The 27,964-nt window shown below is 38.1% G+C and overlaps 1 protein-coding gene across 1 annotated transcript; it reads left to right on the top strand.

The window, feature by feature from the left end:
• The first annotated feature begins 1,486 nt into the window (after positions 1–1,486).
• Positions 1,487–27,964, top strand: LOC122062614 (RNA polymerase II C-terminal domain phosphatase-like 4). Its single transcript, XM_042626263.1, has 9 exons — positions 1,487–1,714; positions 1,887–2,013; positions 3,868–3,953; positions 7,570–7,688; positions 7,783–7,957; positions 13,872–14,161; positions 25,385–25,573; positions 25,666–25,704; positions 27,370–27,964. Exons 2-9 carry the CDS (start codon positions 1,889–1,891, stop codon positions 27,691–27,693), a joined length of 1,347 nt encoding a protein of 448 aa, XP_042482197.1. The 5' UTR covers positions 1,487–1,714; positions 1,887–1,888; the 3' UTR covers positions 27,694–27,964.

The raw sequence follows: 27,964 nt of genomic DNA, 5'->3' as shown, positions 1-27,964 counted from the left end.
AAATTATGATATTCTAGCAGAAAGAAAGAAAAAAAAAAAAAAAGAAGAGACTGATATTTAGAGAGAAGAAAAAAAAAAATGTATTTTTCAGTTTCTTGCCATGTTTGGTTGGATAATTTTGACAATGGTGGAGTAAGAAAGCTGCAACTTCTCATTGTTGGCAATGATGATCCCAGATCAAAATTTTTGAACTTTGAATCGTTTCTCGCTGGCATTAAGCGAAATGCAACAAGAACATAAAAGGGTTTAGCACTTGATCCCAAGCTCAATGCCTCTGACGTAATATTGCACTTGATCATGCATCCTTTGCAAATAAATGATTTCCCAGATCAACAATTGAGCGAGACCTTGAATAACGGAAGTAATCCTCAGACTTATGGGTTCAAAAACCTAATACTAACAATGAAGATTAAAAGTGAAAAGAGAGAGAGAGAGAGAGAGAGAGAGAGCCTCTATCCTTAGTTGTATATTTATAGAGTGGGCACCTTAATCTTTAAACGGTTCACATGCGAATTAAAGTAATTACTTAAAGTCTCACTTTAAGCCGTTGTAGTATTATTTACTAATTAATACACTTCTAATTGATAAAACTAAAATTCCTTTAAAGTGATAAAAATAATTACATTAAATCCTTCAACTCAATAATATCACATAACGTATTTTTAAGTATGGCATATGAACACTTTAAAAAATTTTAGCCAGTATAAATGATTATGTTAGAGAATCTTGATGATTGATGGGATATAAACTTCTTTTATTAAAAAATATTTATTTTTAAATATAATTATTGAGGGGAAAGGAAAGTTGCCTAGTTATGTGGCCCCTATAAGTCCAAACATAAGGGTACACGAATTATTGTCTCACCCTTTTAAACAATCACATCATGTTGGTGCTCTTATGCACACTCACATTGGCCTCTGCACTGATGCCAGGGCCATATAACAAATAATAATAGTTAAAATGCATTTGTAAACTCTTTATAAAAAGACACCTTGCTTAGAATTTCATTCAATCACCAATCACATGGCCATGTCAAGATATTCACCCACTTTAAACTCTAGAGCATGGATTTAGTTCTCGGTATCGGTACCTGTATCTGTAGAGGCTAATACAAATTTGATCAAGATAAGTATTAGAGAGAATCGGTGTGTATCGATCACTTTTGCCTCTTGCTTTTTAGAAAACGTATATTTTTTTCCTGTTTTACCCCTGAAATGATATGGATAATCAATTTGGATCGATCAAAGATTGAAAATCAATCTCAACTAATTCCAATATGATACGATCGATACAACCGATGCAATATCGATACTTAAAACCATGCTCTGAAGTGAATTTCATATTAAAAAAAAAAAAAAAAAGATTTTATATTGAACATGTCATCTGGAAAATCCTAATTTCTAAAACAGAAAAAAAAAAAAAAAAAAAAAGGAAAAAAAAACGTGGAGATGAATCGTAATTTTATTACATATTACACGAAGAGAAGGAGAAGAAGCAAAATAAAGAAAAGTCGGAGTGAATGGCGACGGAGAGGTAGAAATTTTACATTAATCGATGATGAAACCAGACAACTTCTATCCAATCTCTGGAGATTGATCAATAAGAACAAAATTGTTACTCCTTGACGGGGCTGAACACAAGGAGGTATTCTGTGTTCAGCCCGTGAGAAACCTGATTTTTCCGGCATCTATTGGTTTATCGAACACAAGAACAGGTACTGTTAGGGTTCTAATGTGAGATGGTTCCCTTTTAATTATTTTTTAGTTTAATTAGCTTTCCTGACCATTGGATGCCTTGGCTCGATCTGGAGATGATGAGTTGCTTTATTTTATTCAGTTTGATATAATGATAAGTTTTTTAAATTGTTTTATTTCTTTGTGCTTCAGTGATGAGCTTAGCGGCTGATTCCCCCGTGCACTCTTCGAGCAGCGATGATTTTGCAGCATTTCTTGATGCAGAGCTGCAAGGTACTTCTTCAGATGACGAACACGAGAATGATTTTGAAACAGAGAGGTAGGTATTCATATCCTTCCCCCCGCCCCCTCTCCTGGGTCTTCTCTTTAGTGTCGTTAGACCTTTAGTTTATTAAAATCTTTTGAATGAGAGATCCCATTCCGTAAGGGATTTGGTTGGGTTTGATAAGGCCTTAGGTTCATGAGGTTCCCATCTAACATTCCTCAATCGTTCTTATGGAAAATTCATGAGCCCATTTCAGATAATTTCAAATAGTTCCTGCACATTGGATTTTTATGGTGACTATTGATCATACAGTAAATAAGCATACTGAAATATGATTTGATTATCAAGTTAGCCAGGCTAGACTACTATTTACTAGTTGATTTTGTCTAGATTCATGGAGGCCTTTTGGATTGCATTGCTGGCTGCTTTTGATGAGAGACATTGTAATGCGCAGTCAAGTCTCTGTGATAGTTTCATGTTGTAAAACTAGATAAGTATGGTGGAATGATCAAGTTGCTGTAACTCTTGAAGTAATAGCAAGGGGAACGAACATCAAGGGAGTCAAAGAAAGAGTGCCTGGAATAAATTTGTGAGAATCTTTGGTGATCCTGATTCACCTCACCTCTTAGTGTCAACCTAGAACAACATGAACATCATATTTTTCATAAAACTCTTTATCTGCAAGATGATTCTTGAGCATTGGAATGAACAGCATATTCTCAGGCCATGCCTTTTTCTGGAAAGTAATATCACCGGCCATGTCAAGTTTACTTCAAATTAATAAAAAAAAAAACACATTGAAAACTATTAAAAAAAATTGATAAATCAGGAACAAGTGCACTGCTGATTCCTCTTCACAGTAACATAAACAACCTGAAGTTGCTAGAAACTAGAAAATGATCTCTTTTTTTTCTAAGGTAGGGAAGGGAAGTTAGTGACAGCAAGGAGGCTCAAACTCTAGACCTCCTAGTGAGCGTGGGCTTTTTGTGCACTGAAGCTCACTAACTGAGCTAACATAAATAACATCAAGTTGCTAGAAACTAGAAAATGATGTGATTTACTGCTGGTCTTTATTGTGGTTCATGATCTGTGTTGCAGAATTCATACATTGGTTATTATTCATGTCAATTTTGACTTTGTTTATTGATTTAAATATTTAATGATTCAAGACTTTGGATTCTTTCTGCCAGATTCGCTTCTGATTTCGTACAACACTTGTTATGCTTCTATTGGTCTCTGTTCTAGATATTGCTCCCTGTCTCTGGATCTAAAACTTGAGTTTTTAGTCATGCTAGGTAGTGTACTTCTAGTTGGTCCCATTGCTTCAAGGCTTTCTTAATGTCCTGCATCATTGCATAGGCGAATGGAAAATCATGAGGCAGATAATGCATAAATCACGTGAGAATAGTAGTTTGTGCACTCTTGAAGCTCCTTTCTTGATGTTTCACAGTTTCGAGCTGAATATATTAATTACACGAATCCTTCTAGATTCATGGACACTTTATAGAGGTAGGATGGCATCCTCCAATGTAGCATGATGAGGAAATCATTGCTGTAGGATCAAAACTTGATTTCTATAGCTGTTTGTTAGTTTCTTGAGATCATATCTTACCGTGAGTTTGACTAATTTATTTTCTTCATGTCTTTCCAATGTGGCCATAGGTGGCCCATGATGAAGTGACAAGTCTACCTATTTTACTTTGTCGGCTACTTTAGAATGATGCAGGGCAATATGTTTCATACATGGTTGAAATTATGTCCTTCAGGATTCAGCTATGGCTTTATATTAAACTCATCGTTATTTTGAGAGAATGATTCATAATTTATATATCTGTGATATTCTTTTAAACTTCTAATATGAATGAGAAATGATATGTTTTTAAACTTTTAATATGAATAAAATTGCAGGATTAAAAAACGTAAGATGGATGAGTTGGACATTTTAGAGAAGTCTCAAGGGACAACTTCACATGGAGACAGAGAACAGGAACTAGGTGCTTTTTCCTGATAAGTTAGATGTTATTTTTTTTTTCCTTTTCCTTATTTTTTTTGTGTGAACAGTGTAAAATATTTGTTTTATGGTGTGACGTACAACAATCCTGCATATGGCAAATATTTATTTATTTTGATAGATTATACCAAATAATTGTTATGTTTGGAAACTATTTCCATATAAAGTACTCAATCATATCAGATTAAATTGAGTTTCCTTGTGGTGGTGAGCGTGTGCATACTTTGCTGGTTCGAGTTGGTCGGCCACTGCTACCCCTCTTCTTTCTCTTCCCTTCCCTTGCAATTCTACTTCATTTCTTCTTTCCTTCCACTTCGCTCTGTTATTTTTTTTACCCAGAAATTATTGACTCAACTGGGTTATGAGAAGTATCTGATATATTTCTCTCATCCCCAATCTTCTCCTTCTCAGATTTTGGGGGTTTAAAGTCTTACCTGAAGGTGATTCATCTCCTAGAACTTCAGCTCAAAACAACTCCTCTAGTACTCTGCAATGCGACTTAATCTGGGATTTCAGTTGGGAATACCATTACCGCCAGATTCCATTGCAGTGAGGTTTCTTCAGTTATTCGTCTGTTATTTTTTTTTTTTTTTTTTTTTTTGAACTGCTTAGGAATTAGAGGCCATTGGGTTAGTGACCTTATTTTGAAGCTTCAAAATAAGGTCATTGATGTTGGATTGGATGAGTTTCAACATCTGAATCTAAGGCAAAACTCTGCTGTTTTATTTTCTCTGGTTCGACTTTGAGGTAGGAAACAATCCAGTTTCTTTCCTCCTCCTCGATAATTCCTATCTCTTGTTTATCTATCATAAAACCCCTCACTTTCCCCTTATATTTATTATTTTTTTTGTAATCCCAGAAATACCCCCATGCTCGAGTGGTTATTGCAATTGATTCATGTTCTGTTTCTTATGTCAGTGAGACCTTATACTGCCCATATTATTTACGGGTCTGTCACTGTTTAAAACTTTGCTTTAATTATGAATCTGCCATTGATTATTGCAATTGAGTTATTGAGTATCTGTGCGGGCTTATAAGCGATCTGAATAGGGTTTTTGAACCCAGGTTCTGCACCATCGATGTCTTGATTCTGACTATGAAATAGAGTAGAAGAGTTAGCAGCCAGATATAACAATATGCAACTGATAGAAGAAAGAACTGAGTAGCAATTATTTGTATTGTTGAATCCTCAACAGGACAAAACAACACTTGCATGCACAGGGATCAAAGTATGCAGAAATTGATCTGAGAAGATGGAACAATAATAGAAAAGGGAATGAAGAAGGACATGTTAAGCCTCTCATCTAACTGCGGAGAAAGAATCTCACCAACTCCAGCCTTGGCACCCCACCAAGGTTTTCCTATTGCATCGCACAGTAGAGCAGTTTTGAATCCCACAAAACCATGCTCTGTCTCTCATAGATGATAGAACTCACAAGCTCGAGGCTAAATTATTTCTCAAATCAATGTTAGTGGGTATGATCCCCTACTCTTTGTTTATAACTTCATGGAAACAAGAAAAATTGGAAACCCCTATGTATGGTTGGGAGAATCCCTTACAACTTCAATCTTTTCCAAATAGATTATTCTATTACATTACAAAATAGAAACTAATTGCTTAATCCCGTATAGGATTTAAATCCCTAATACTTGGGCTTATAAAATTGGCCCATTGCAATAGTGAACCCATATTCATAAAGTCTATGGCCCATACAACCCACTAGGTACTCAAATTAAGTCTAACATAAACCAAACTTTAATGTAGAACTAGAATCGGCAAAATCAACCTAGTCCCAAAACAGCAGGATGCTCTCGAAGAACAAACACAAGTCAAATTAGGATAATAGCACCACAGATCAGATTACAAGAGAAATCAGATCCGAAACAGTTGAAGCTATTGAACCAAATACTAGGGTTTCTCTGATCAGATTAGGATCGATAACAAGGGCTTACAAGACTTCAAATAGGTCCAAATCAACTTAATACCATGAACCAAAGTCCACGAGAACAGTAGGAACTGAACCAGATCTGTCAATTTCAGTTCTGATTTGTCACAGGTCACTAAAAGACAAGAAAAGGGAGAATTTTTAAATCTCTCAAACCACTGGTCTGAAAGAGCTCCCCTTTGGGTCGAGTTCTTCCCCAGGTATGACCTATCTTTGATCCAAATTTCAGCCCAAACTGATGGCTGAAAGTGTTTCTGGCAGCAAGGGATCAAATAGGAAAAATATGAAGATTTTCTTGACAGAATTGAGAGAAAAGTGATTTAATTAAATACCTATAACAGTAGATCAGAATTGGATCACCTTGAGTATGGAAGAAAAGAGGGAGATAACTAGAAGAGAACCTCTTGTGCTTCACACCACAGAGAGTTAATTGGATCAAACACCAATTCCATCAGCCTTGATCAAACACAAGACAAATCTCCATGTAGAAGACAATAGCAACAACCATTAATTTGTTTATTAAATCATCTAGGCCTTTAGGAGCCTCCTCTTCTTTATTTATAATGTTAATGGGGGAGGGAATTACAAAATAGAAGGTTTCTCAAAAAGGAAACCAGATATTCTCCTAATACAATAGCTACTAAAAACTGAAATTAGAAACTAACTGAAATTAGAAACTAGTTGAAAAAGGAAATTAACTACTAAGGACTTGACTCAATTAATAACTTGACTCATAAGGAAACAAATATAACTCAAATCAAGCCCAACTAGAAAGGAAACTAATGAAAATGGAAACTAACTAGTAATCCCGTACTCAATCTTAGAGCCCCCTTTTTAGACCCATAAAAGTGGTCTATTACACTCAAAACACATGGGATCAAAAGCCTAACATGTATGGAACCCAACCCTAGGCTTATTCCTAATAAAATAAGCCTATTTTGGTAATTAATCTGCATCAAACTTGAACCATACATTCAATTGGATCCCAAAATCTAAACCAGGACCAAAACAATAGGTCCACGAGTTTTGTAGTGATGCTGAATAAGATCCACAGTGGGCGAGCCTTGGTGCAATGGTTAAGTTGCGCTGTTGCAACCTGTTGGTTGTGGGTTTGAAACTTGTAAACAGTCTCTCCTGCAAAGCAGAGGGTAAGGCTGTGTACATTTGCATCTCCTAGACCCTGCGGTAGCGGGAGCCTTGTGCACTTGGATGCTCTTTTTCTTTTTTTGCTGAATAAGATCAGCACGATCATCCTTCAACCTGAGGTAGAATTCATCCACCCTTTATATCATCCCGTCAACATAGTGGCTATTACTGTCCCTCCATAGCTCTGATGCCAAATTGATGGGATATTCTAATCACCTAAGGATTACGGACAGAAAGCCTAATGTAATGTAACTCCATAAATGGTAGGCAGTATATGAACCAAAACTAGCAACTGAGATTTAATTAAACAGAGAAAAAGACAAGTCTCATGTGGACAGAATTCTGGTCAAGTGGCCTGGGAGAGGTGATGGATGTTTCAGCAAAATTTGATGTACATCCAACAGTTAGATTTGAGTATATCTAGAGATTGCCAGTAGGGTTTCACATTTGGTAAGATTTTTTGGATGCTCATGGAATGTATTGGACCTAACTAATTAATATATGCAGATGCCTCCATAAATGAGGAAATATGTCCTCCACATCCCGGTTTTCTTAGAGGGATGTGCATAAGATGTGGACAGCTAGAGGAAGATGAATCAGCCGTTGCATTTGGCTATGTACACAAGGTATTATCTTACCGACTTACTTCATTCTGTCTGTTCTCTAGTTTGTTTAAGTTGAATATTTTGATTATCATTGATGACATCAATGTGCTTGCAGGATTTAAGGCTTGGCACAGAAGAGATTTCTCGACTACGTGGGGTGGACCTGAAGAAATTGCTACGCGATAAAAAACTTTACTTGGTGCTTGATTTGGACCATACCTTGCTTAATTCAACCCAGTTTGCTGATCTAAGTTTGAAAGAGGAGTACCTGAAGGACCATACGTTGGAAGGTAAGTCTTTTCTTCCCCGTTAAGGCAGTGAAACAAAGTTATGCTCTTTTTTCCTGTTTATATTATGCTGCTTGTAACTAGATTTTCCTGATAAATGATTCCTGTAACCTGTGCTTGTGGTAATGATATTATTATATTCCAACCCAAAGAAACTCTATGTGCTAGATAACACGTATATATACTCAACTCTCTTGAGCTAAAATTCCTTAGCACCTGCTCTGTTTGGAATGAATGTATAAGTATAACAGTCATTAAAATTGCAATATTGTCCCAGTGCAAATGGTACTTACCTGGATGACTGCATTATGCCTTAAAAAGTTCAAATGCCATAATGTTTGTGAGAGTGCCAAAACATGATACTTTGAGGATGACTTTGTCTATTTTTTTTGGCTGGGTCAGGGGTGGGCGTGGGGTTCAGGATTGCAAATTCAGTACTGCTCAGCGGGAATGAAACTGCAATCTTTATGTTTCTGGCTTAAACAACATTTTTTAGACTGAAGTTCATGCTCTTGACATGGTCTCTGTAATAGTTTCAGACCTAGAACAACCAACATTAATGAAGTACAACAAGACAACCAACAATAATGAAGTGAAACAAGGAGAGAAGAAGAGAGAAAAAGAGAAGACAGCAACGGAGAGTGCTATGGATTGAAGAAAACTGTGTAAACTCCAATCCGTAGAAAGTGAAATATACCAAAATTACAAATAGTGCCTTTTAACTAATGTACCACACATAATACATTAGTAAGAGTATTACAAGAATACCTCTACGAAAGAAGTTCTTAATACTCTCTCAAGCTGGAGCATAAATATCACCCATGCCCAACTTGGAACACCCTGAAGAAACACATTTTTAAATAAGGACTTTTAGTAAACAGATCAGTATGCTGTTGACCAGAGCTAACAAATGGTGTGGAGATCACATCCATAGTTTTTAAGGCGCTGCTAAGGCGTCTACGGTCTAGAGATGGTAAGGCAGTGCTCCACCTTACGTGAAGTGGTGCCTTATGATTTTTTTTTTTTAAACACATTTTAAAATTACTTGATGAAGATCCCAAATATAGATTTTTTATTGGTAGGTGTATGATTCTGTTAACACTTGAGATGTATGGGATCAGCTTTGCTCCATCAAAAATAACCAAAACAAACAAAATAAAAACACGATTCACAAACAGGGTTTGGATTTTGTTAAATGTTTTAAAAAAGGGCTTTGAGAAGTAATCAAGGAACAAGGAAGAACCACTGATCTAGGCGATCATTTTGGTCTGGCAGCGGTGAACTTCATTCTTTTTTGACAGGAGTAGAAATATAGTGGATGACCTTAGGGCTTAGGCATTCATTTTGGCATCATAGAGGTAAATATATTTATTATGTCTTCTTTTCTTTATATTTATAATTTTGTTTCATAATTATGTATTTATATTATATGTTAATATGATTGATGATTGATGATTGATGATTGATGATTGATGAAGATGAACTTAATTTATTCACTTTATTGATTTGTTTTCTTGATGAATATCTTACATTGGTGTGAATATGAACCTTTAATATTTATTTAACATATGAGTAATAGGATTCAACTAGGATTTGAGCCAAATAGATTGGTATTATAAAAAAAAATTACACAGGAACATTTTAGTCAATAAGGCGACGCTTTATGCCCGCCTTATCGCTAAGGCATTCCGAAAGACCCTCAAACGCCTCCGTCGTTTTGCTGCCTTAAAAACTATGATCACATCCTCGTCACAACATCACGAACAAAATGACAATCCACTTCAATATGTTTAGTTGTTTAATGAAAAACTGAATTAGTGACAATATAGATGACAACCTGATCATCACACTATTCTTACGCCTCCAAGTGATGTGGTTACAACCAACAAATGTACAATAATCAGTGCTAGACCTATCACCTTTAATACTAGCCCAATCAGCATCAAAGTAACAAATTCAAAATGTCCATGAGATTTGTGAATGAGCCATATTCCCAGAGTACTCTTAAGATATTGGAGAATGTAACGTGCAACCTCCCAGTGGGCCTGCATAGGCAGCTCCATGAAGTGGCTTATAACTCCCATTGCAAAGGATATGTTTGGCCTAGTCTTGGTGAGATAAATAAGTGTACCAATCAGCCATTGATACTGATGCTTGTCTGCAAATTCCTTAACACCACAGGTCGTAAGTTTTTTATGCGGATTTATGGGAGTATGGATAGGTTTAGAGACTAACATGCTAGTCTCAGACAATATATCAAGAACATACTTTCTCTAAGAAAGACCAAAACTTTTTTACTCTGAACAACCTCAATTCCCAAAGATACCTGAGAGAACCTAGATCCTTCATTTGAAAGTGTTTTTGTAAATAAAATTTGACACTGAATTCTGGACAAGTCACTACCAAAAATAATGATGTCATCAACCTAAACCACCAAAACGGCACCTAGAATTAATGTAAGGTAAGTTCACCCAGGCAAGCACACCCCAATACCAAACAACTCACAACCAACTCAGATCTGATTTCAGAATATAGGATCACAATAGAGCCTCAACTTAGGCTGAACTGAAACTCACAAGTAGAAGAGTAGTAGGGTAGTCAAACCTTGTCAGTGCCAATCTATGGCTGTAAGTCCACAAACATTGGCTGAGTGAGGGCTGGAAGTAGGAATAGAATCAGCAATCGATCCTCTCAGATGCAAGGCTTCAGCAGAGCAAAAGGGAGAAAACCAGAGGCTCCCTTTTGGCTGGTCAGACCAGGCTGAAAAGCTGATCGAAGGAGGCCCTTAGGGTGCTCTTCAAACCCCTAAAAGGGTGCTCGAAGATGGGCAGTAGAATGGGAGAAACAGGGGCTGTCAATTTAGCCTCAAAACCCTGACTCACCTTTATTGATTTAGTAACTTTCTGGTTCTTCAATCTGATCTATTGGTAGACTTCTGATCTTCGAATAGCTTGGAATAACACTTAAAACACTGTCTCACGATAATCAAATAGCAGCAATAAAAAGATGAAGAAGAGAAAGATGAAGAAGGATAGTTATGGGTGGGATAATGGCTATCTCAGCCTGGGCATCTCACCCACAACTATCTCAGCTGTCTGTTCATCCTTTCTCGGGAAGTAAGCATAGGCTGCAAAATTCTTTATTAATCAATTCTCTAAAACTATTACAATAGCCTCTCTTAAATAAAGAACTAAAAATTACAAATTAGGAACTAGTTCTCAAATAGAAACTAAACTAGAAAGGAAACGAACACATAATAGTAGCTAATCTCTAACTTGCAACTTAAGAAAACATTAAAGCAACTAATAGAGACTTTCTAGAAGGCAAGTCAACTTGTGTAAAGTATCTATGACCAGTCAAACAAAGAGACAAAATTACAGTTGTATTAGGGGATCACAAGCCACAAAAGGAGTTCTAGACAGCTGTAAAAATGCTGGTTCGATGGCAGCTGTGAGGGGCTTCTAGAAGCCCAAAACTGGAAGCAAATATGCCCTAACAAAGGGGGTATCCTATGCTGATTGATGGACTACTGATGTGGCCAGCATAGGTCTGAAATTGAATTGGGGGGGGGGGGGGACCGGCTAGGCTTGAATCAGCCGAAGACTGGTTGGTCTTCTTCTTCTTCCTCTTGCGATAATGAAGACCATGATGGGGATCTACATCAAGAATCCTAATGTCGAACAAACACAGAATGATCAGAATAGTTGTTTAAAACCACAATCAATAAGAATGTTGTCAAGCTTGTCAAACCAAGCCCATAGAGACATCAATCTCCTTGTGAAGCTTGCATACTGCATACTGATGTAGATCCATATGTTGAGCTACACTACCGACGGAGGAAGAAGGCCCAAACCAGCCAGCCTTGGGCTGAGATCCCAGCCAGCTGGTCCTCTATTTTGGACCCCTTGTTAGTGCAGATTTACTTTTCAGTTTGAGCTTCTAGAAGGCCCTTCAAGTTAACAATCAAGCCGGCTAAATACAGCTGTCCAGAAGACCCCTTTGTGGCCTGTGATCTCTTCTTACAGCTTTGATTTTGTCCCTTATGTTTCACTGGTCAAAGATGCTTTGCACAAGTTTTGTTTTCTAGAATGTCCTTAGTAGTTGCCTTTTATGATTTCTTAGGCTTCAAGTTAGAGATTAGTTGCTAAACTATATTAGTTTCCTTTTTCATTTAGTTTCCTATTTGGGAACTAGTTTCTATTTTGTAAGTTTTCGCTCTCTATTTAAGAGAGGCTGTTGTACCAGCTTTACACAATTAATGAATGAATAATTTTGTAGGCAATGCTTGCTCCAATCTCTTGAGAAGGGATGAACAATACCTGAAAAAGTTGTGGATGAAAGGCCCAGGTTGAGATGGCCATTATCCCACCCATAACTTTCCTTCTTCATCCTTCTCTTCTTCTTTTATTTCTATTATTCGATTATTATGAGAGAGCGTTTTGAGTGTTTATTTCAAGCTGTTTGAAGATTAGAAGCCCGCTGGAAGATTAGATTGAATGTTCAGCAATACACCAAAATTGACCTACGCTGGTTCCACAACCATAACTCACTCACTAGAGCTCCAATTGATTCGATTATTTTTCCACTTAAAAGTTGACTCAAAGGGTTTCAAATTTCATGTTTTCACCTTCAACTCAGATTGAGTGCACAGGTTCCAAAAACAAGATTGAACCTGATGTATGTGCAGAAACAGATTTCTGAAGCTCACAAACCATATCTAATGATAAAGCCATATCGCGGCCCACCTCTGCAATTGCTTCCACACACTACTTGTTGCCCTATCATCAGCTCAACAGACTGCTACATTATCAACTGCACATCCCCACAGCTGCTGCCCACTACATTGTACACTCACCACAACTCTTAGTCTGCTGCTTTGCTGATTCAGTTTGCTGACAACAATGACAACATCACACACTGATGTGGCCAACATAAATAAATACAACCAAGTTAACCAAGAATGATCATCCACAAAGGTAACGGATAAATGAAACCTAACCACTTTTTGGTACGACATAGAACCCACAAATATCAAAATGAACCAATGAAAATAAAGACAGACTCCTAACAACAGCACGAGAAGAAAATGATGAATGATGATTCTTGTCAAGCTCACAAAATTCACATTTAATATGAGACAACTAGTAACAATTCACACTTAATTGGAGACAACTAGGAACCATTTGCTAAAGCTTGAAGAGAGACGTGTCCTAACCAATAATGCCAATGAAAAGGGTGTAACACTACTAGAAGAAGCTAAAGCAACTGTGGAAGACAAGACATTGTCAATGGAGTAGAGACGATCCTTCTCACACTCTACACCAATGTTCTTCCTTGTCTATTGATCGTGAAAATCACAGTATGAAGGGAAGAATGTGACAAAACAGGTTACAGTGTTGGTAATTTGACTTATAGAAAGAAGATTTAAAGGTAGTTGGGGAACATGAAGTACAAAAGACAAGGATAAAGATGAGGTAAGAGAAACAATACCATGATCATATATGGGAGTGGAAGTCCCATTATGAAAAATATACCCAAATTACAGTAGTGCCCTTGTAACTAATGTACCACACATAAGACACTAAAAGTAAGAATATTCCAAGAATACACCAACAATTCAAGCTCTTAACAGTCTCGGTGTGATGTTTCCTTTCTGTACAATCATATTGGACGTCGCTGTTGTAACAAAATCAAGAAGAGAAAGAGAAAGAAAAGGGAAGAGAACAAGCAGAGAACCTCGAGAGATTACTACTCAACAGGGACACTCCCCCTCTCATTTGTAATTGATAACAGCTATTTCCATCTCCTATGCTTCACTCTTCTGTTTGTTTAATTTCTCTGTTTTTGCACATATCTTTGAGTTTTGTTATCCATTGCACTTTTTCTTTCTAAGGGATTTAAATATTTTGAATGCTAGATTTCTCAAATGGCAGCCTGTTCAGATTGGACTTTATACACATGTTAACAAAGTTAAGGCCCTTTGTTCATACCTTCCTAAAAGAAGCAAGTAGCATGTTTGAGATGTATATATACACAATGGGAGAACGTTCCTATGCTTTGGAAATGGCAAAGCTCCTTGACCCTGGGAAGGTGTATTTTAGTTCCAGAGTAATCTCACAAGCTGATTGCACGCAAAGACACCAAAAGGGCCTTGATGTGGTACTGGGAGCTGACAATGCCACTGTGATACTTGATGATACAGAACAAGTAAGTAATGTTGCAAGCAGCTAATGTTTCTGCTTATATTATGGTTTTCCTGCTATAGTAGTGATCAATATGGTATGTGTGCTTTGAAATTATTTTTTGTGTATTTGTGTTAAACTGCTTACAAAGTGATAGTTGAACAGTTGAAGGCTTTGGACATAAGTTTCTGAAGCCATGTGTGAGACAAGCTGCACCATGCAGAACTCATACATGAGAAAAAAAATATATTTTTTCTTCTAATAAAAAGTAACTTACCAAGGGTCCTGGTTTTGAAAGCTGTGTCAAATTAGAAAACTGGATCATTGGCGTATATAATTAATTACAAGTGTGATTTTTTTGCTGCTGTTAGGAAGAGATTGTCATAGAGTAGGGTTTATTAGAGAAGAAGAATGTTGGTCATGCATTTTTATGAGGGATATTTTTTGTTTTCCAAATGAAATTACATTACTGGTCAGTTTCAAAATTTAATTGAGAATTGGATGGAGATAATCTGGATTACCCCTTATGGGTGTTTATGTTATCCTTTGTAAGTTCAAAATGTGTCAGTTTTGGAACATTTTTCAGGTGAGTTTTAAGTTGTTGGAAAATATTTGGAATCAAACAGCCCTGGTAATTTTCTTGCGTAAATCATGTTATTCATTAATATAAAAAAGGGTATAATTATGTGGCTTTTATCTGAGCTGGTTCTTTATTTTATTTACCTTCACCCCAACCTAAACTGTGACTGTCTGCATTTTTGGCTGGGTCAACTCCTTAAATAACTGCATCCCAATAACCTAGTAATGCAGATCAATTAGATGATCCACTGGTGGTTGGTTTTCTTATAAGATAGAGGGAAAGAGAGTACTAGCAATGGAGCCATAAGGATAGGGAAGAATGGGGATCACAAGGATGAGACTGTCGAAGCATGGCGACCCAACTTGAATCTTCTGAAGCATCACGGCCAGATCTGTAGTCCTACAGTCCTACTGCACATGAGACTCAAAATGCACCCTCTCATCTTCTTCATTATATTTCTCACTTGGAATACACTTTCCTCCTTATCCTTACAATTTTAAATATTATGTCCTACTTTCTTGTAATAACCGCACTATCTTCATAGACCACTGGTTGCTTGAACCAGAATGTCTACATCGAATCAACCTGTTGCCACTCGACATTAATCTCATCAAGCCTTGGACATGCAATCTCCATATCTACCAGAACCCAAGCAAAGTGCCCAGCTGCAAAACCTTTGGTACGTCGATCCAAAGCTACTGGCTTCCCCGCAGCCTTGGCCATGGACAATAAATCAAACTAATTTTCCATTCCAAAATTTCATAAATTTGTGTAGGATTGCGACTCTATTTATAAAGACCATATATACAAACTTTAAGATTCCTAAACCAAATAAACAACTGTCCCTTCAAGTTACCTAAACAAAATCTAATTTATACTGATCAAATACTTGCAATAGAAGACTCCATTCAACATAAAGTACGGACAAACAATAAGACAAATTACTTAACTAAATAGGACTCTTTCTAGACTAAACTAAGACTTGATCCCATGTACACAACTAAGACTCCAAATACGGGCTTATAAAAAAGCCTATTACATCAATGAACCAAAAACTAAGATGCCCAAAGTCCATAGAACCCAACCATAGGCCAAAATAAGTCTTTTGGGGCCCGATTGGCCTAAGTGGATAATCATAACTATTTGTATCAATTCCCATCGGATGAATAAACTTGCCTTTGAGTTTTGTAGAATGGGAGGATCACCAATTGATCGACATTGTTGAACACTTGCTTTGATTTGATGGCGATCCAATGCTTCTCATAAAAATCAGTGACAGTCTGCTTCTGAGTGTCTAGGATATGAGGAAGAAGAAAATCAAGCATCCGATCTCCTTACGAACGAGGCTAAGTGGTGTCTCTCCAATTGGAATATGTTCTTGGGGCTCCACATCTTCAATCGAACATTCAACCAATTCCTCTTGTGGCTACACTACTGATATCGTTTCAACTTGCTTTAAAGAGCTATCAACGCTACAGTCCTTTCAAGATAGTAGTGTGTAGTAGATGGGGGAGGGCTTTAACATATATGCGTTCCCTTAATGATCAAGGACGTCCTTCTGTTCTTCTATATGATGACATGTTTAGAAGAAGGAAATATATAACATCTAGCACCGTCAAAGCAGGAAGATAAAAAATTAATGAAACATCACCGTTAGATCCAATGATATTCCCATTTGTCGTAGCCATCTCTACCACGGATTGAGAAATAGAATTCTCACTTCACCCTTCATTTATGAGTAAAACAGTAATTTTTCTATTGGGCAATCGAACTCTAGTCTTAAAAATAAAGGTATCCATGTCCAGGTTAGGCTTTGATACCAAGTAATGCTTCATCTCCCACAGTTCTCACACTAGTCACCACGTCCTTGTACAAATTTTTAATTCTTTCCACATACTTACTCGACACCTATCTCTTCTACATCTCTAGGGACTCTATTATAGGCTTTTTCTATGTTAACAAAGACCATATGGAGATCCTTCTTGCAAACTCTAAGCCTTTCCATAACCCTCATGAGTAAATAAATAGCTTATGTCGTGGATATACTCGGCATAAAACCAAATTGGTTTTCCGAGATAATAGTTTCTCTTCTCAAGTGGGCTTTAATAACCTTCCCCCATAATTTCATTGTATGACTTGTTAGTCTTATGCCTCGTAGTTATTGTAGCACTGAATATCACCTTTATGTTTATAGATCGGAACTGTAGTGTTTCTTCTCCATCCATCAGGCATTTTCCTTGGCTCATAATCTTGTTAACAATTTTTTAAGCCAAGATACACCACATAATCCTAAATTCTTCCACACTATTGGGACCTCATCTAGGCCTACACCCTCACAAATATGGAATAAAAATAACCGCCATTAAAGTAAGTGCATTGTTCATTAAACCGGGAGTGTCGGGACCAATGAATTGACCAAATTATCTAAAATACTTTACGAATAATAATGTTAATGAGGCCCCAGATTCTAGTGAATCATAGTCCAACAACTTGTTCACTCAGAAGTTCACCCGTTCGGGGTGTAGAAACCTTATTTAGTGTCACCTCCATTAACACAATGAGTGGCCGGTGTGTAGTCATTGTTGTTGGTAGACATCAACCATTTGGATCACCACGACTGCATGAAGTATATACGCAAAAGTGCCTCGTAGGTATGGGAAAAGTAACTACCGGAAATTCCCCATATGAATAAATGGTGGTAGATCAAATTGGAAATTTCGATGAATCAATGTTCAACAAAATTAAGTGTTCATTGAGGAAATATACAATGCGGCAGCCCTAGAATAGAGTGCCCAACTTTGTCCATAGTCAAGACCGAATAATGATAAAAATGGGCAATTGCGCATTATATAAACAATTATTACAAGAACATAATAGAATTGCAGTACTTACTTTAATCCAATTAAATTGGGTTTGATGGACATATTACATCAAAATGTCAATAAATCCAACAGCTCGTGCATAGGCCTTCGTATGGGATTAATGTCTAATGCAAGTGCATTACTATACCAAAATTGAGGCATAGCTACATTAGATTGAATACCTTCCAATTTACCTTGCAACCTGGATTCCCTATGCAAAAAATGGTTTTCCCTTCCATTGGTTCAGAAAAAAAGAACTGGTTTTTTGGGGTAAAATTTTGTTTGAAGAAGAAAAAGTGAAAGATTCAGATATTTGTGGTAAAAGAAGTAAAAAGAATAGCTATTGGTCGAAATGAAGTCGTTTGGATTTCTAAGTTAGAAGTTCATTAATCAAGTATGGAATGATAAATATGATGGACCCTCAGGTGGGTAGAATTTTGACTTGAATATTATTTGGGAGCCAGGGAAGTGTTAGAGATAATAGTTATGTTGCTCTAAGGGTAGGAACTTGTCATGTTATGTTTTATTTTTTTTCTTTTTCCCTCTGTAGGGAGGTGTGTATAATTGCTTGTAAATATATTAGTGAAGTAATATATTGATGTTAGTGAGATTTTACTCACAACACACTATTCCACCATTCCATCGCCTCTTCTCCTTCTCCCTCTTCTACTTCTTCTTCTCCAACTCTCATCTCATTGTTCTTTTCCATCCACATGTTCTAACTTGGTATCAGAGCTGTAAAGTTGGTTTGAGAGTCGAGCTATTAGTCTCCTCCCTTCTTCTCTTCTCTTTGGAACCCTAGGTTACAAAGGAGTTCCAAGGAAAGGGACTTCTATGTGAGAAGATAGAAGAAACCTTGAGAGAGACATGCAAGGAGACCATGGAGACACCAAGGGGAGTTTTCCTTTGAAGAAAGAGACACTTGAAAGTTGCAATAAGCAAAACCAGGTCTAAGTAAGTTCACTGTCAGCCCTGGACCATTTTTTCTCTTTCTCTCATCTAGTCAGCTTGGAGCTGAAACCAGGTTCATTTGGGTCGCCCTAGGGTGTATTATCACCCTTCTTGGTCTCGTTACAAGCCTCCTTGAGTTATGGCTGCACAACTCAATTCTTCACTGAACATAGGGTACCGCCAGCCTTGTTTTTTGGCTTTTTTGTCTTTAAAATGTGGCTTGTGATCCTTTCGATTGCTATGTATTTGTAAGGTATGATGTAAAGGGTGTTATGATCCTACACCTTGAAGAAGGTAGATGGTGTGAGTTTCTTTGAAGTATATGCTTGGTTTGGTTGCTGGAATTTTTTTCCTGGTTCAGGGAAAGAAAATTTGGGTAGAGTGTATACTCCCCACCTTGTGTGTGACCCTTTCTCTACAATATGTCTAATGATAGTGGACTTGGGGTCCTCTTTGGGGATATTTCAGCCATTGCATCGAGTGGTTCTACTTATCCTACCCTTATGGCTTTTGATAACCCAAGTACTCAAATTTCTATTGTGAAGTTGGACAATACAAATTACTTGGACTGGGCTCACTCTATGAAGGTTTCCTTGCGGAGTAGGGGAAAGCTCGGGTATGTTATAGGTACCATTAAAGCTCCTAACCCAAATGACCCGTCATATGCAAAATGGGAGACTGAAAACTCCATTGTTATGACATGGCTGGTTTTTTCTATGAAACCTGAGATTAAAAGAAGGTTTATGAGGAAACAAACTACCAATGATATTTAGGACAGTGTTACTAAAACTTTTGACCATGTGGGTGTCTCGGCTAATGTTTATCAACTACTTCAAAAGGTCATTGCCATGAAGCAAGGGGATAGGACCAATTCTGAGTACTACAATACTGTCATTAGTCTCTGGGAAGAGTATGATCACTATAGGGACCTCCAACTGTCCAATCCTGAAAATGAAACTAAGGTTTATCGAACACTTGAAGAGGAATGTGTTCTTATCTTGCTTGGTGATTTGAACCCTGAGTATGAGCCAATCCGGATACAAATCTTGGGTCAGTCTCCTCTTCCATCCCTTGATAAAGTGTGTAACTATTTGTAGAGTGAGGTGACCAGGCGGGTGGCCATGGATTATGCTCCCCCTCTTGAGTGGTCAGCTGTTACTACTAGCTCTCAGAGAGATTTGCATGGTGGTGGCAGAGGTCAAGGGCCACTTCGTGGAGATGACAGACGATGTGATTATTGTGGAAAATTTGGGCACATCAAAGAGAGATGTGTTTTTCATGGTCATCCTCTTGGCATGCGTGGTGGATCTAATAGTGCTCATGGTGGACGTAAAGGGGGAGCTAGAACCCATAGTGTTTAAGCTGAGACTGTTACTATAAGGTCTGCTTCTAGCATACAGGAAGAGCACAGTTCCTTTACTTGTGAGGATATTGCAGCATTTTGCAGGGTCATGTCACAACTGGGGGGCTCATCATCTTCTTCACTTACAGTGCCAGATTCCTCAGCTTCAGTCTTGCAGCTTTCCTTATCTGCTCCTTCCACAGCTCCATCTTGGGTTATTGATTTTGGTGCTATGGATCATATGACTAGTACGTCTCATTATTATAATACGTACTCTATTTGTTCCGGTAGAGATAAGCTCAGGGCTCCCTTTCCCCCATTTCTGGTAAAGGTAGCATTCATGTTACTTATTCCATTTCACTTGAGTTTGTTCTTCACGTTCCTAACCTTGCCACTAATCTCTTATCTGTGAGTCAGCTAACAAAATCCTTGAACTATTGTGTCACCTTTATCTCTTCTCCTTGTCTCTTTCAGGATTTGGTGATGAAGAAGATTATTGGCAGTGGGCGTGAGGAGAAAGGGCTCTACTTGAACCTCAATCACCTTTTTTGGCTACAGCTCAGTCCTATGTGTGTGGACGTACTGATAGCAGTTCTATGGATTCTGTGATGTTGTGGCATCAACGTTTAGAACATCCATCTTTTGTTATTATGAGGAAACAATTACCTCATTTATTTAGTTCTTTTCCTAGTTCCCATGTATTTTTGTCAAACATTGTTGTTCTTCTTATCTTTATCATGCTAATAGATCTACTGTTCCTTTTCACGTTATGCAGTCTGATGTTTGGGGGCCTTCTACTACTACCTCTTTACTTGGTTTTCGCTATTTTATTTCATTTGTTGATGATTTTTCCCGTGCTACTAGGACTATTTTGATGAAGCATAAAAGTGATGTGTATGATGCCTTTAAAATTTTTTATCATATGAGATGTACATAGTTTGACACTAAGATTGTTCGTTCTAACAAGGGGGGAGTATATGTATGGTGGTCTTCAAGACTTCTTTACGGATAATGGTATTATCCATCGGCTAGCTTGTGTTGACACACCCCAACAAAATGGGATAGCTAAGAGGAAAAACTGCCATTTGATGAAAGTTAGTAGGAGTCTTCTCTTTAGCATGCATGTTCCTAAAACTTTTTTGTTTGATGCTCTTCTTACTGTTACTTTTTTTATCAACCGTATGCCAACAACTTCTTGGCTCCAAAACTCCCTTAGGCACCTTGTCTCCTCAGTCTTCTTCTTTCTCTCTTCCCCCGAAAGTGTTTGGGTGTATCTGTTATGTCCATATTAATAAGTTTTCACGGATTAAACTGGACACCATGGCTCTTAAATATATCTTTCTTGGCTATTCGTCCACTACCAAAGGTTACAAGTGCTATATTTCTTCTTTCAGACGAAGGCTTCTCTCTAAAGATGTCACCTTCGTTGAGTCTGCACCTTTTTTTGCACCTCATTAGCATCCTTTTCAGGGGAGCATAATGGCAGTGAAAAAGGCTACTGATGAAATCCCTTTTCTTTCCCTATTGCCTATCTCTCCTTTTATGCTTGACATTGGGAAACACAAAGAGATGGATATTATTGATGTTGGTGATCAATCACGAGGTCGTTCAGGTTCAGGATCAGGTTCAGGTTCAGGTTCAGGTACTGCAAAGGTGGACATTGTGTATACAAGGAGGAACAAGAAGACTTGCCAAGAGTCCTCTTTGAATCTAAACCCTGATAGCCACCCTTCTCAGTCAGATAAATCCTTTCTTCCTCATCTAAATTAGATCTTTTTATTGCTACTAAGAAGGGAAAGAGAGCTTGTACTAATACTATAGCCCAGTTTGTTTCCTATGACTCCCTCTCCCCTACAGGTGTTGCATTTACTATTGTTCTTTCATCTGTTTTTCTGAAGCTATGTCTGACCCTAAGTGGAAGCAAGTCATGACTGAGGAAATGATGGCCCTCTAGAAAAATTGTACCTAGAAATTGGTTGACCTTCCTAGGGGGAGAACTCCAATTGGATGCAGGTGGGTCTACACAATCAAGTACCGGTCAGATGGTACTATTGACAGGTACAAGGCAAGGTTGGTGGCAAAAGGATACAGTCATGTGTATGGGATTGACTATCAGGTGTTATTTGCTCCTGTGGCTAAGCATAACACCATAAGGGTCCTTTTATCTCTGGCAGCAAATAAGGATTGGCCATTGTATCACTTGGATGTGAAGAATGCCTTCCTACATGGCGATTTAGAAGAGGAGCTATATATGCAAACTCCTCCCGGCTTTAATTTCCCTTCAGCTGCAAGAAAGGTGTGTCTTCTCAAGAAGGCTTTGTATGATCTTAAGCATTCTCCAAAGGTCTGGTTTGAAAGGTTCAGGCAGACCATTTTGAAAAATGACTATTCCCAAAGTCAAGCTGACCACTCCTTGTTCACTAAGCATGGTGATGGCACCATTACAGCCCTAATTGTCCATGTTGATGACATTGTGGTAACTGGAGATGACAGAGCTGAGATAGCCAAGCTGAAGAACTACTTAGCCAACAGTTTAAAATCAAAGATCTGGGACCCTTAAAGTACATCGTGGGGATTGAAGTGTCTAAATCCAAGAAGGGTATAAATATATTCCAAATGAAGTTTATCCTAGACCTATCGAAAGAAACAAGAATGTTAGGCTGCAAACTTGCAAGTTCTCCCATTGAGCATAATCATAAGCTGGGGGAAGATTCTAGCCCTTCTCTTGTTGATGCAGGGAAATATCAGAGGCTAGTTGGGAAGCTTATCTATTTTTCCTTGACTCGTCCAGACATTACTTATGCAGTGGAGATTGTGAGTCAGTTTATGCAATGCTCCCAAGAGAGGGCACTTGGATGCGGTTTACCGCATTCTCCAGTACTTGAAGTTCTCTTTAGGAAAAGGACTACTTTTGGTCAAGCATAACCACATGAGGATAGAAGGCTTCACTGATGCAAATTGGGTTGGTTCAATCTCTGACAGGAGATCTACATCAGGCTATTGTACATTTGTAGGTGGAAACTTAGTCACATGGCGGAGCAAAAAACAACCTATGGTGGCTCAATCTAGTGCAGAGGTAGAATTAGAGCTATGGCTACGGAGTGTGTGAGTTTCTCTGGTTAAGAAGGCTGGTCCAAGAGTTAGGATTTGATACTGAGGCACCTATGAGGCTTTATTGTGACAACAAGGCTGCCATAAGTATAGCCCACAATCCTGTGCAACATGACAGAACAAAACACATAGAGGTGGACAGACACTTCATTAAAAAGAAGATTGGCTCTGGTTACATATGTACACCTTTTGTGAAAACTGGAGATCGGCTGGCTGATATCTTCACAAAGGGTCTTTATCATTATCAGTTTAGCTCTTTGTTGTTCAGGCTAGGAATGTATGATATTTATTCTCCAGCTTGAGGGGGAGTGTTAGAGATATTAGTTATGTTGTTCTAAGGGTAGTTTAGGAACTTGTCATATCATGTTTTATTTTTTTTTTCCTTTTTTCCTCCTTAGGGAGGTATGTGTAATTACTTGTAAATATATTAGTGAAGTAATATATTGGTGTTAGTAGGGGTGTCAATTGGTTTGGCCGGGCCGGTCTCGGTCGGGCCTAGCCGGGCTTGATCACTTTCAAGCCTTGCACCGTGAACGTCCATTTAGCTAAACGGGCTTAACTTTGGTGGGCATGGTATGGTTTATAATTGGGTCGGTCGGTCTCGGGTTATAATCGGGCTATCATAAACTGGTTATAAATGGGGCTTCACCTACGCTTTACCCGGGCTACGGACCTATTTGAGTCTAAACGGGCTCTAAACGGGCATACCCTAAAATTCTTCTCTTAAGTGGGCTGAAAGCCCAAAAATATTCCATTTCAACGTTAAATCAGTGATGGAAAGAACCCACTTCAATTAATAGTCTCAAATTGTCCAATTCAAAACCCAGATCAAAACACAAACAAGTAAAAGCCCTTTCACTCATTAACCATCATTAATCTTCTCTAAAGAAGCAAGGAGAGCCTTCCTCTTCGTCTTCTTTAACCACTTGGAGAAACAAAAATTATCAGTAAATAAGACCAATTTCACATAAACCCAAATGGAGTGTTGAGCTGAACACAAACATCACACCTTTCCAAATCGGTAAATGGATTGTTCAACCAACAAGCAGCCCATAACCATCACAGTCATCACCGAAGCAACCGACCAAGTTGGAGTCTCGGCCAGAGATCTCCCCACAACTTAACTATCTGACATTTTAAAGAAAAAGACCCCTCAAAATTTAACACATTCTTAGTCTAAAACTAAAACCATTGGCCTATGTAGCAACAGAGAATTGTAGACTACAGTGGAAGAAGAAGAAGAAGAAGAAGAAGTTGCGGGTGTGAGGCTCTGAAGCAACGAGTCCAAAGGAGACCGCACTACCTGAACTTCATGGGTTCTTCCCAAAACCCATATTTTAATGCTTCTCACATGATACTTGCTGAACATAGCCATTTCCAAATTCTTCTCACTTGATATGCACCCGATGAGTGATTGAGAGTGAGGGCTGCCGCGCAGCAAAGTGAAAGGGAAATGGAAATGAAACAAAGGAACTTAGGATTTTCAGTTTTGACAAAATATTATTGAGTTATTGGTGGCAAAATGGGAATTCTATGTAGTATTAAGGGGGTCGGGTTAGGTCGGGCTTAAAAGGGTTGGTCTAGGTCGGGCTTGTAAATTAGCCAGGCCGGTCGGGCACCCGTCGGGCTTACCCCTTACACCGTATACTACCTGTTTATAAATGTGTCGGGCTTGAGTCCGATACGTTTATTAATCGGGCCGGTCCAGATCGGTCCATAAACATGCCAGGCTCGGTTGGGCCTACCAGTGTGGGCTTGGAATTGACACCCCTAGGTGTTAGTGAGATTTTACTTACAACACACTATTTCACCATTCCATCTCCTCTTCTCCTTCTTCTTCTTTTTCTCCAACTCTCATCTCATTGTTCTTTCCCATCCACATATTCTAATTGGAAGCCCCTAGAATTTTATTGAAATAATCATTAGAGAAAATACACCCACCGGGGGGGGACATAACCCTCCCTACCCCAACCCTGCATAAACAATCTCTCCTCTGACCATACCTAAACAGCCCTAGACAAAAATTAAAAATACAACAAAAAATTGGCAAGACAACTTTGTCGTCTTGAATGATACAGCTAAGAACATTTGGAAGCATCTCATCCAGATGAAACGTGGTATTATCCAAGACTTCACAAGCTAAATTAGCTAAAAAAAAACCATCTGCATGATTACTCTATTGGTATGTAGAATGTGGTGGCTTGGAGTTGCTGTAAAATTACCATTTGGTAGCTTGCAAGCACATTGAAACCTGAATCCATGAATGATCGAACATGTGAGCTATCTGACAGGGCAACTGTTGAGCTACATCATCATTCCACTGTTAATAAAGATAAGCATTTCTTTTGTTGCCATGATAAGCATATACATTACTGTTTCCTTGTTGCTGGTTCATTATTTTAGGTATGGGAGAAACATAAAGAGAACCTGATTCTAATGGAAAGATATCATTACTTTTCTTCAAGTAGCCGTCACTTCCGCATTAATACAGAATCCCTTTCTGAGTTGAAGAGGGATGAATGTGAGTCTGAGGGTGCACTTGCGACTGTTCTTAAAGTTCTTAAGCGCATTCATGAGATGTTCTTTGACCCGGTTAGTCACTTGTTCTGTGTAATTTATTGTTTTCGGAAATCAAGTTGCCATACTATTTAGTACATTTATCAGCTTTAGTTGGTTTCTGGCAGGAGCTTGGTGCCAATCTTGCAAGCAGAGATGTAAGACAGGTATTTTCCCACAACAGCATCCTAATTGACTACTTTTTGCTGACATATAAGAGAAACTTAAGTCATCTAGCCTCGATGATTAAAAGGGCGAAGGCCATGTCCTGTCAAATTTGATGCTATGATTTTCATGTTAGTCCTCCCAATTTGCTTAGCTGGGGATGGATATCTATCCGTCTCAGATGCTTCAATTTAGGTTAAACTCTGTACCTCTTGGTTAATATTTCTTTTGCTGTTCATTTTTCATGGAAGAGGAGGGGTGTGGGTAGCAGGAAATGATACAGATAAGTGTGTTAACTGTCAACACTTCACTGACACACACGTTGACATGTTCTGGGACTGACTTTAGTACTTAGTAATAAATCATGATGTCATTGGTATCAGGAGCAAAATGCTTAGATTTGCCTCGAGTGGCAGACATCTTCAAAAGATGTACTCATTATTAGGGTAACTAAGGATTGTGTGGGATTGTTTCAACATTGCCTCAACCTGATCATGGCCGATTTACTGTTTCTGTTAAAAAGGATCCAAACCCTAACATAACATAATAAACGGGTCATCGAGGTCAGTTGGTACAGTTTTTTTCTGTCAATATCATGTTAGTTTCATGTCAAGAGCATAGTTTTCAAGGCTTTGACTGGCTTGGCACCTTGGTCGCCTAGGTGGTGCCTTGGTGCTTTACTTTTCGCCCCCTCGATCGCCTTGGTTTGCCTTGGTGTCAATAGGTCATATTATATGTCAATATCGTGTTCATTTCATGAAAATTTATCATGTCAGGTCACCATATGGCAAAATATGTGGGCTTGTACTCCAAACCAAATCCCTAGAGATGCTAAGGTCAAAGTCAAACCACCAAGCTACTTTATCAATACTTAAATGTATTACAATATTAATATTTAGTTTTTCTGAGAAAGTGTCATTCCAAATGGGTTGTTTAAGACAATTGATCGATTCTAATATGATCAAATAATTATTTAACATTGTCTAAATGTCTGCTTTGTTGAATTCTCCTCAACCCAAACCCTCTTTAACTTCTACTGTGTCCTTGGTGGTGAGTTGTGTCAAAATTGCCACTACTAAATAATTGCTTACCTTGGTAAGAAATTGTTGCTTCTTTCTTTCTTCTTTTCAGTGGGAAGAGGGGGATTTCTTTCTTTCTTCTTCTTTGATTTAGCATCTTTTAAAAATGATTCTCCGTATTTTATTGAAGATTGCAGCTCATTAGTTGGTGTGGTGTGTTTCACGTTCATAATGGTGTGTGTTTTCATCAGGCCATAGGAACAGTACAGTTTAAATCTGTGACAATGCGGGCCAGGAATCTGGTTTAATAAATTTTCCTAGAAACTGCCTTCACCAAATATCAACCTGGTGGGGTGAGTGTAACCTTCCAATTATTTTCAATAATCTTGATGGCCAAGAAAACAAAATCATAATAAGTCTACTCTCTACACAAGATTATAATGAATAGCAGCCTATGGTCTTTCTAATGTTGATTTTGTGAAGATGATGCCGACTAACCTAAATAGCAGTTATTCTCTCAGTTGATGCGTACCTGCTATACAGTATGTACTTGTCACTCAGACCAGAGTTAATAGGTAGCTAATCATAATATTTGGAGAAGCTCATCTTAAGCATATGTTATCTCACTTCTGTTGCTTATGTTTATAGGTTCTGAAGATGAGAAGGCAAGAAGTACTGAAAGGTTGTAAAATAGTTTTCAGCCGTGTATTTCCGAAACTGGAGGCTGAGAGTAACCACTTTTGGAAGATGGCGGAACATTTAGGGGCCATATGCTGTACAGAAGTTGATCCTTCTGTAACACATGTGGTCTCAATAGACACTGGAACAGAGAAGGCTCGTTGGGCTGTGCAACATAAGAAGTTTCTGGTTAACCCACAGTGGCTGGAAGCAACCAACTACCGATGGAAACGGCAGCCTGAAGAAAAATTTATCATTAAGCACATTAAGAACCAATGGCATAAAAGACCTTAACAGTTTCTCACTGAAAATAGAAAGCCTTAACTGGAATTAACTTCTTTTGTTGATCAACCAATTTCTCATGTACTTCGCTGTTACCTCAAAAGTGTACAGCATGTTTGGTTAAGACTGAATTCCTTCTCTCAACCCCCACACCTCAACCTCCCATAGAAACTGCACACACGCAACTTGTATACATTTTTTTCAGATGCACAATTGAGAAATATGAAAATCTTGTACAGTGTTTCAGGCTTTCAGCCCAAGAATGACGAACTTTACTACTGAA

The sequence above is a fragment of the Macadamia integrifolia genome, unplaced genomic scaffold (genome assembly GCF_013358625.1).
Source record: "Macadamia integrifolia cultivar HAES 741 unplaced genomic scaffold, SCU_Mint_v3 scaffold108, whole genome shotgun sequence".
NCBI lineage: Eukaryota > Viridiplantae > Streptophyta > Magnoliopsida > Proteales > Proteaceae > Macadamia > Macadamia integrifolia.
The sequence above is the reverse complement of the archived record's forward strand: the minus strand, read 5'-3'. Positions and strand labels throughout refer to the sequence as shown.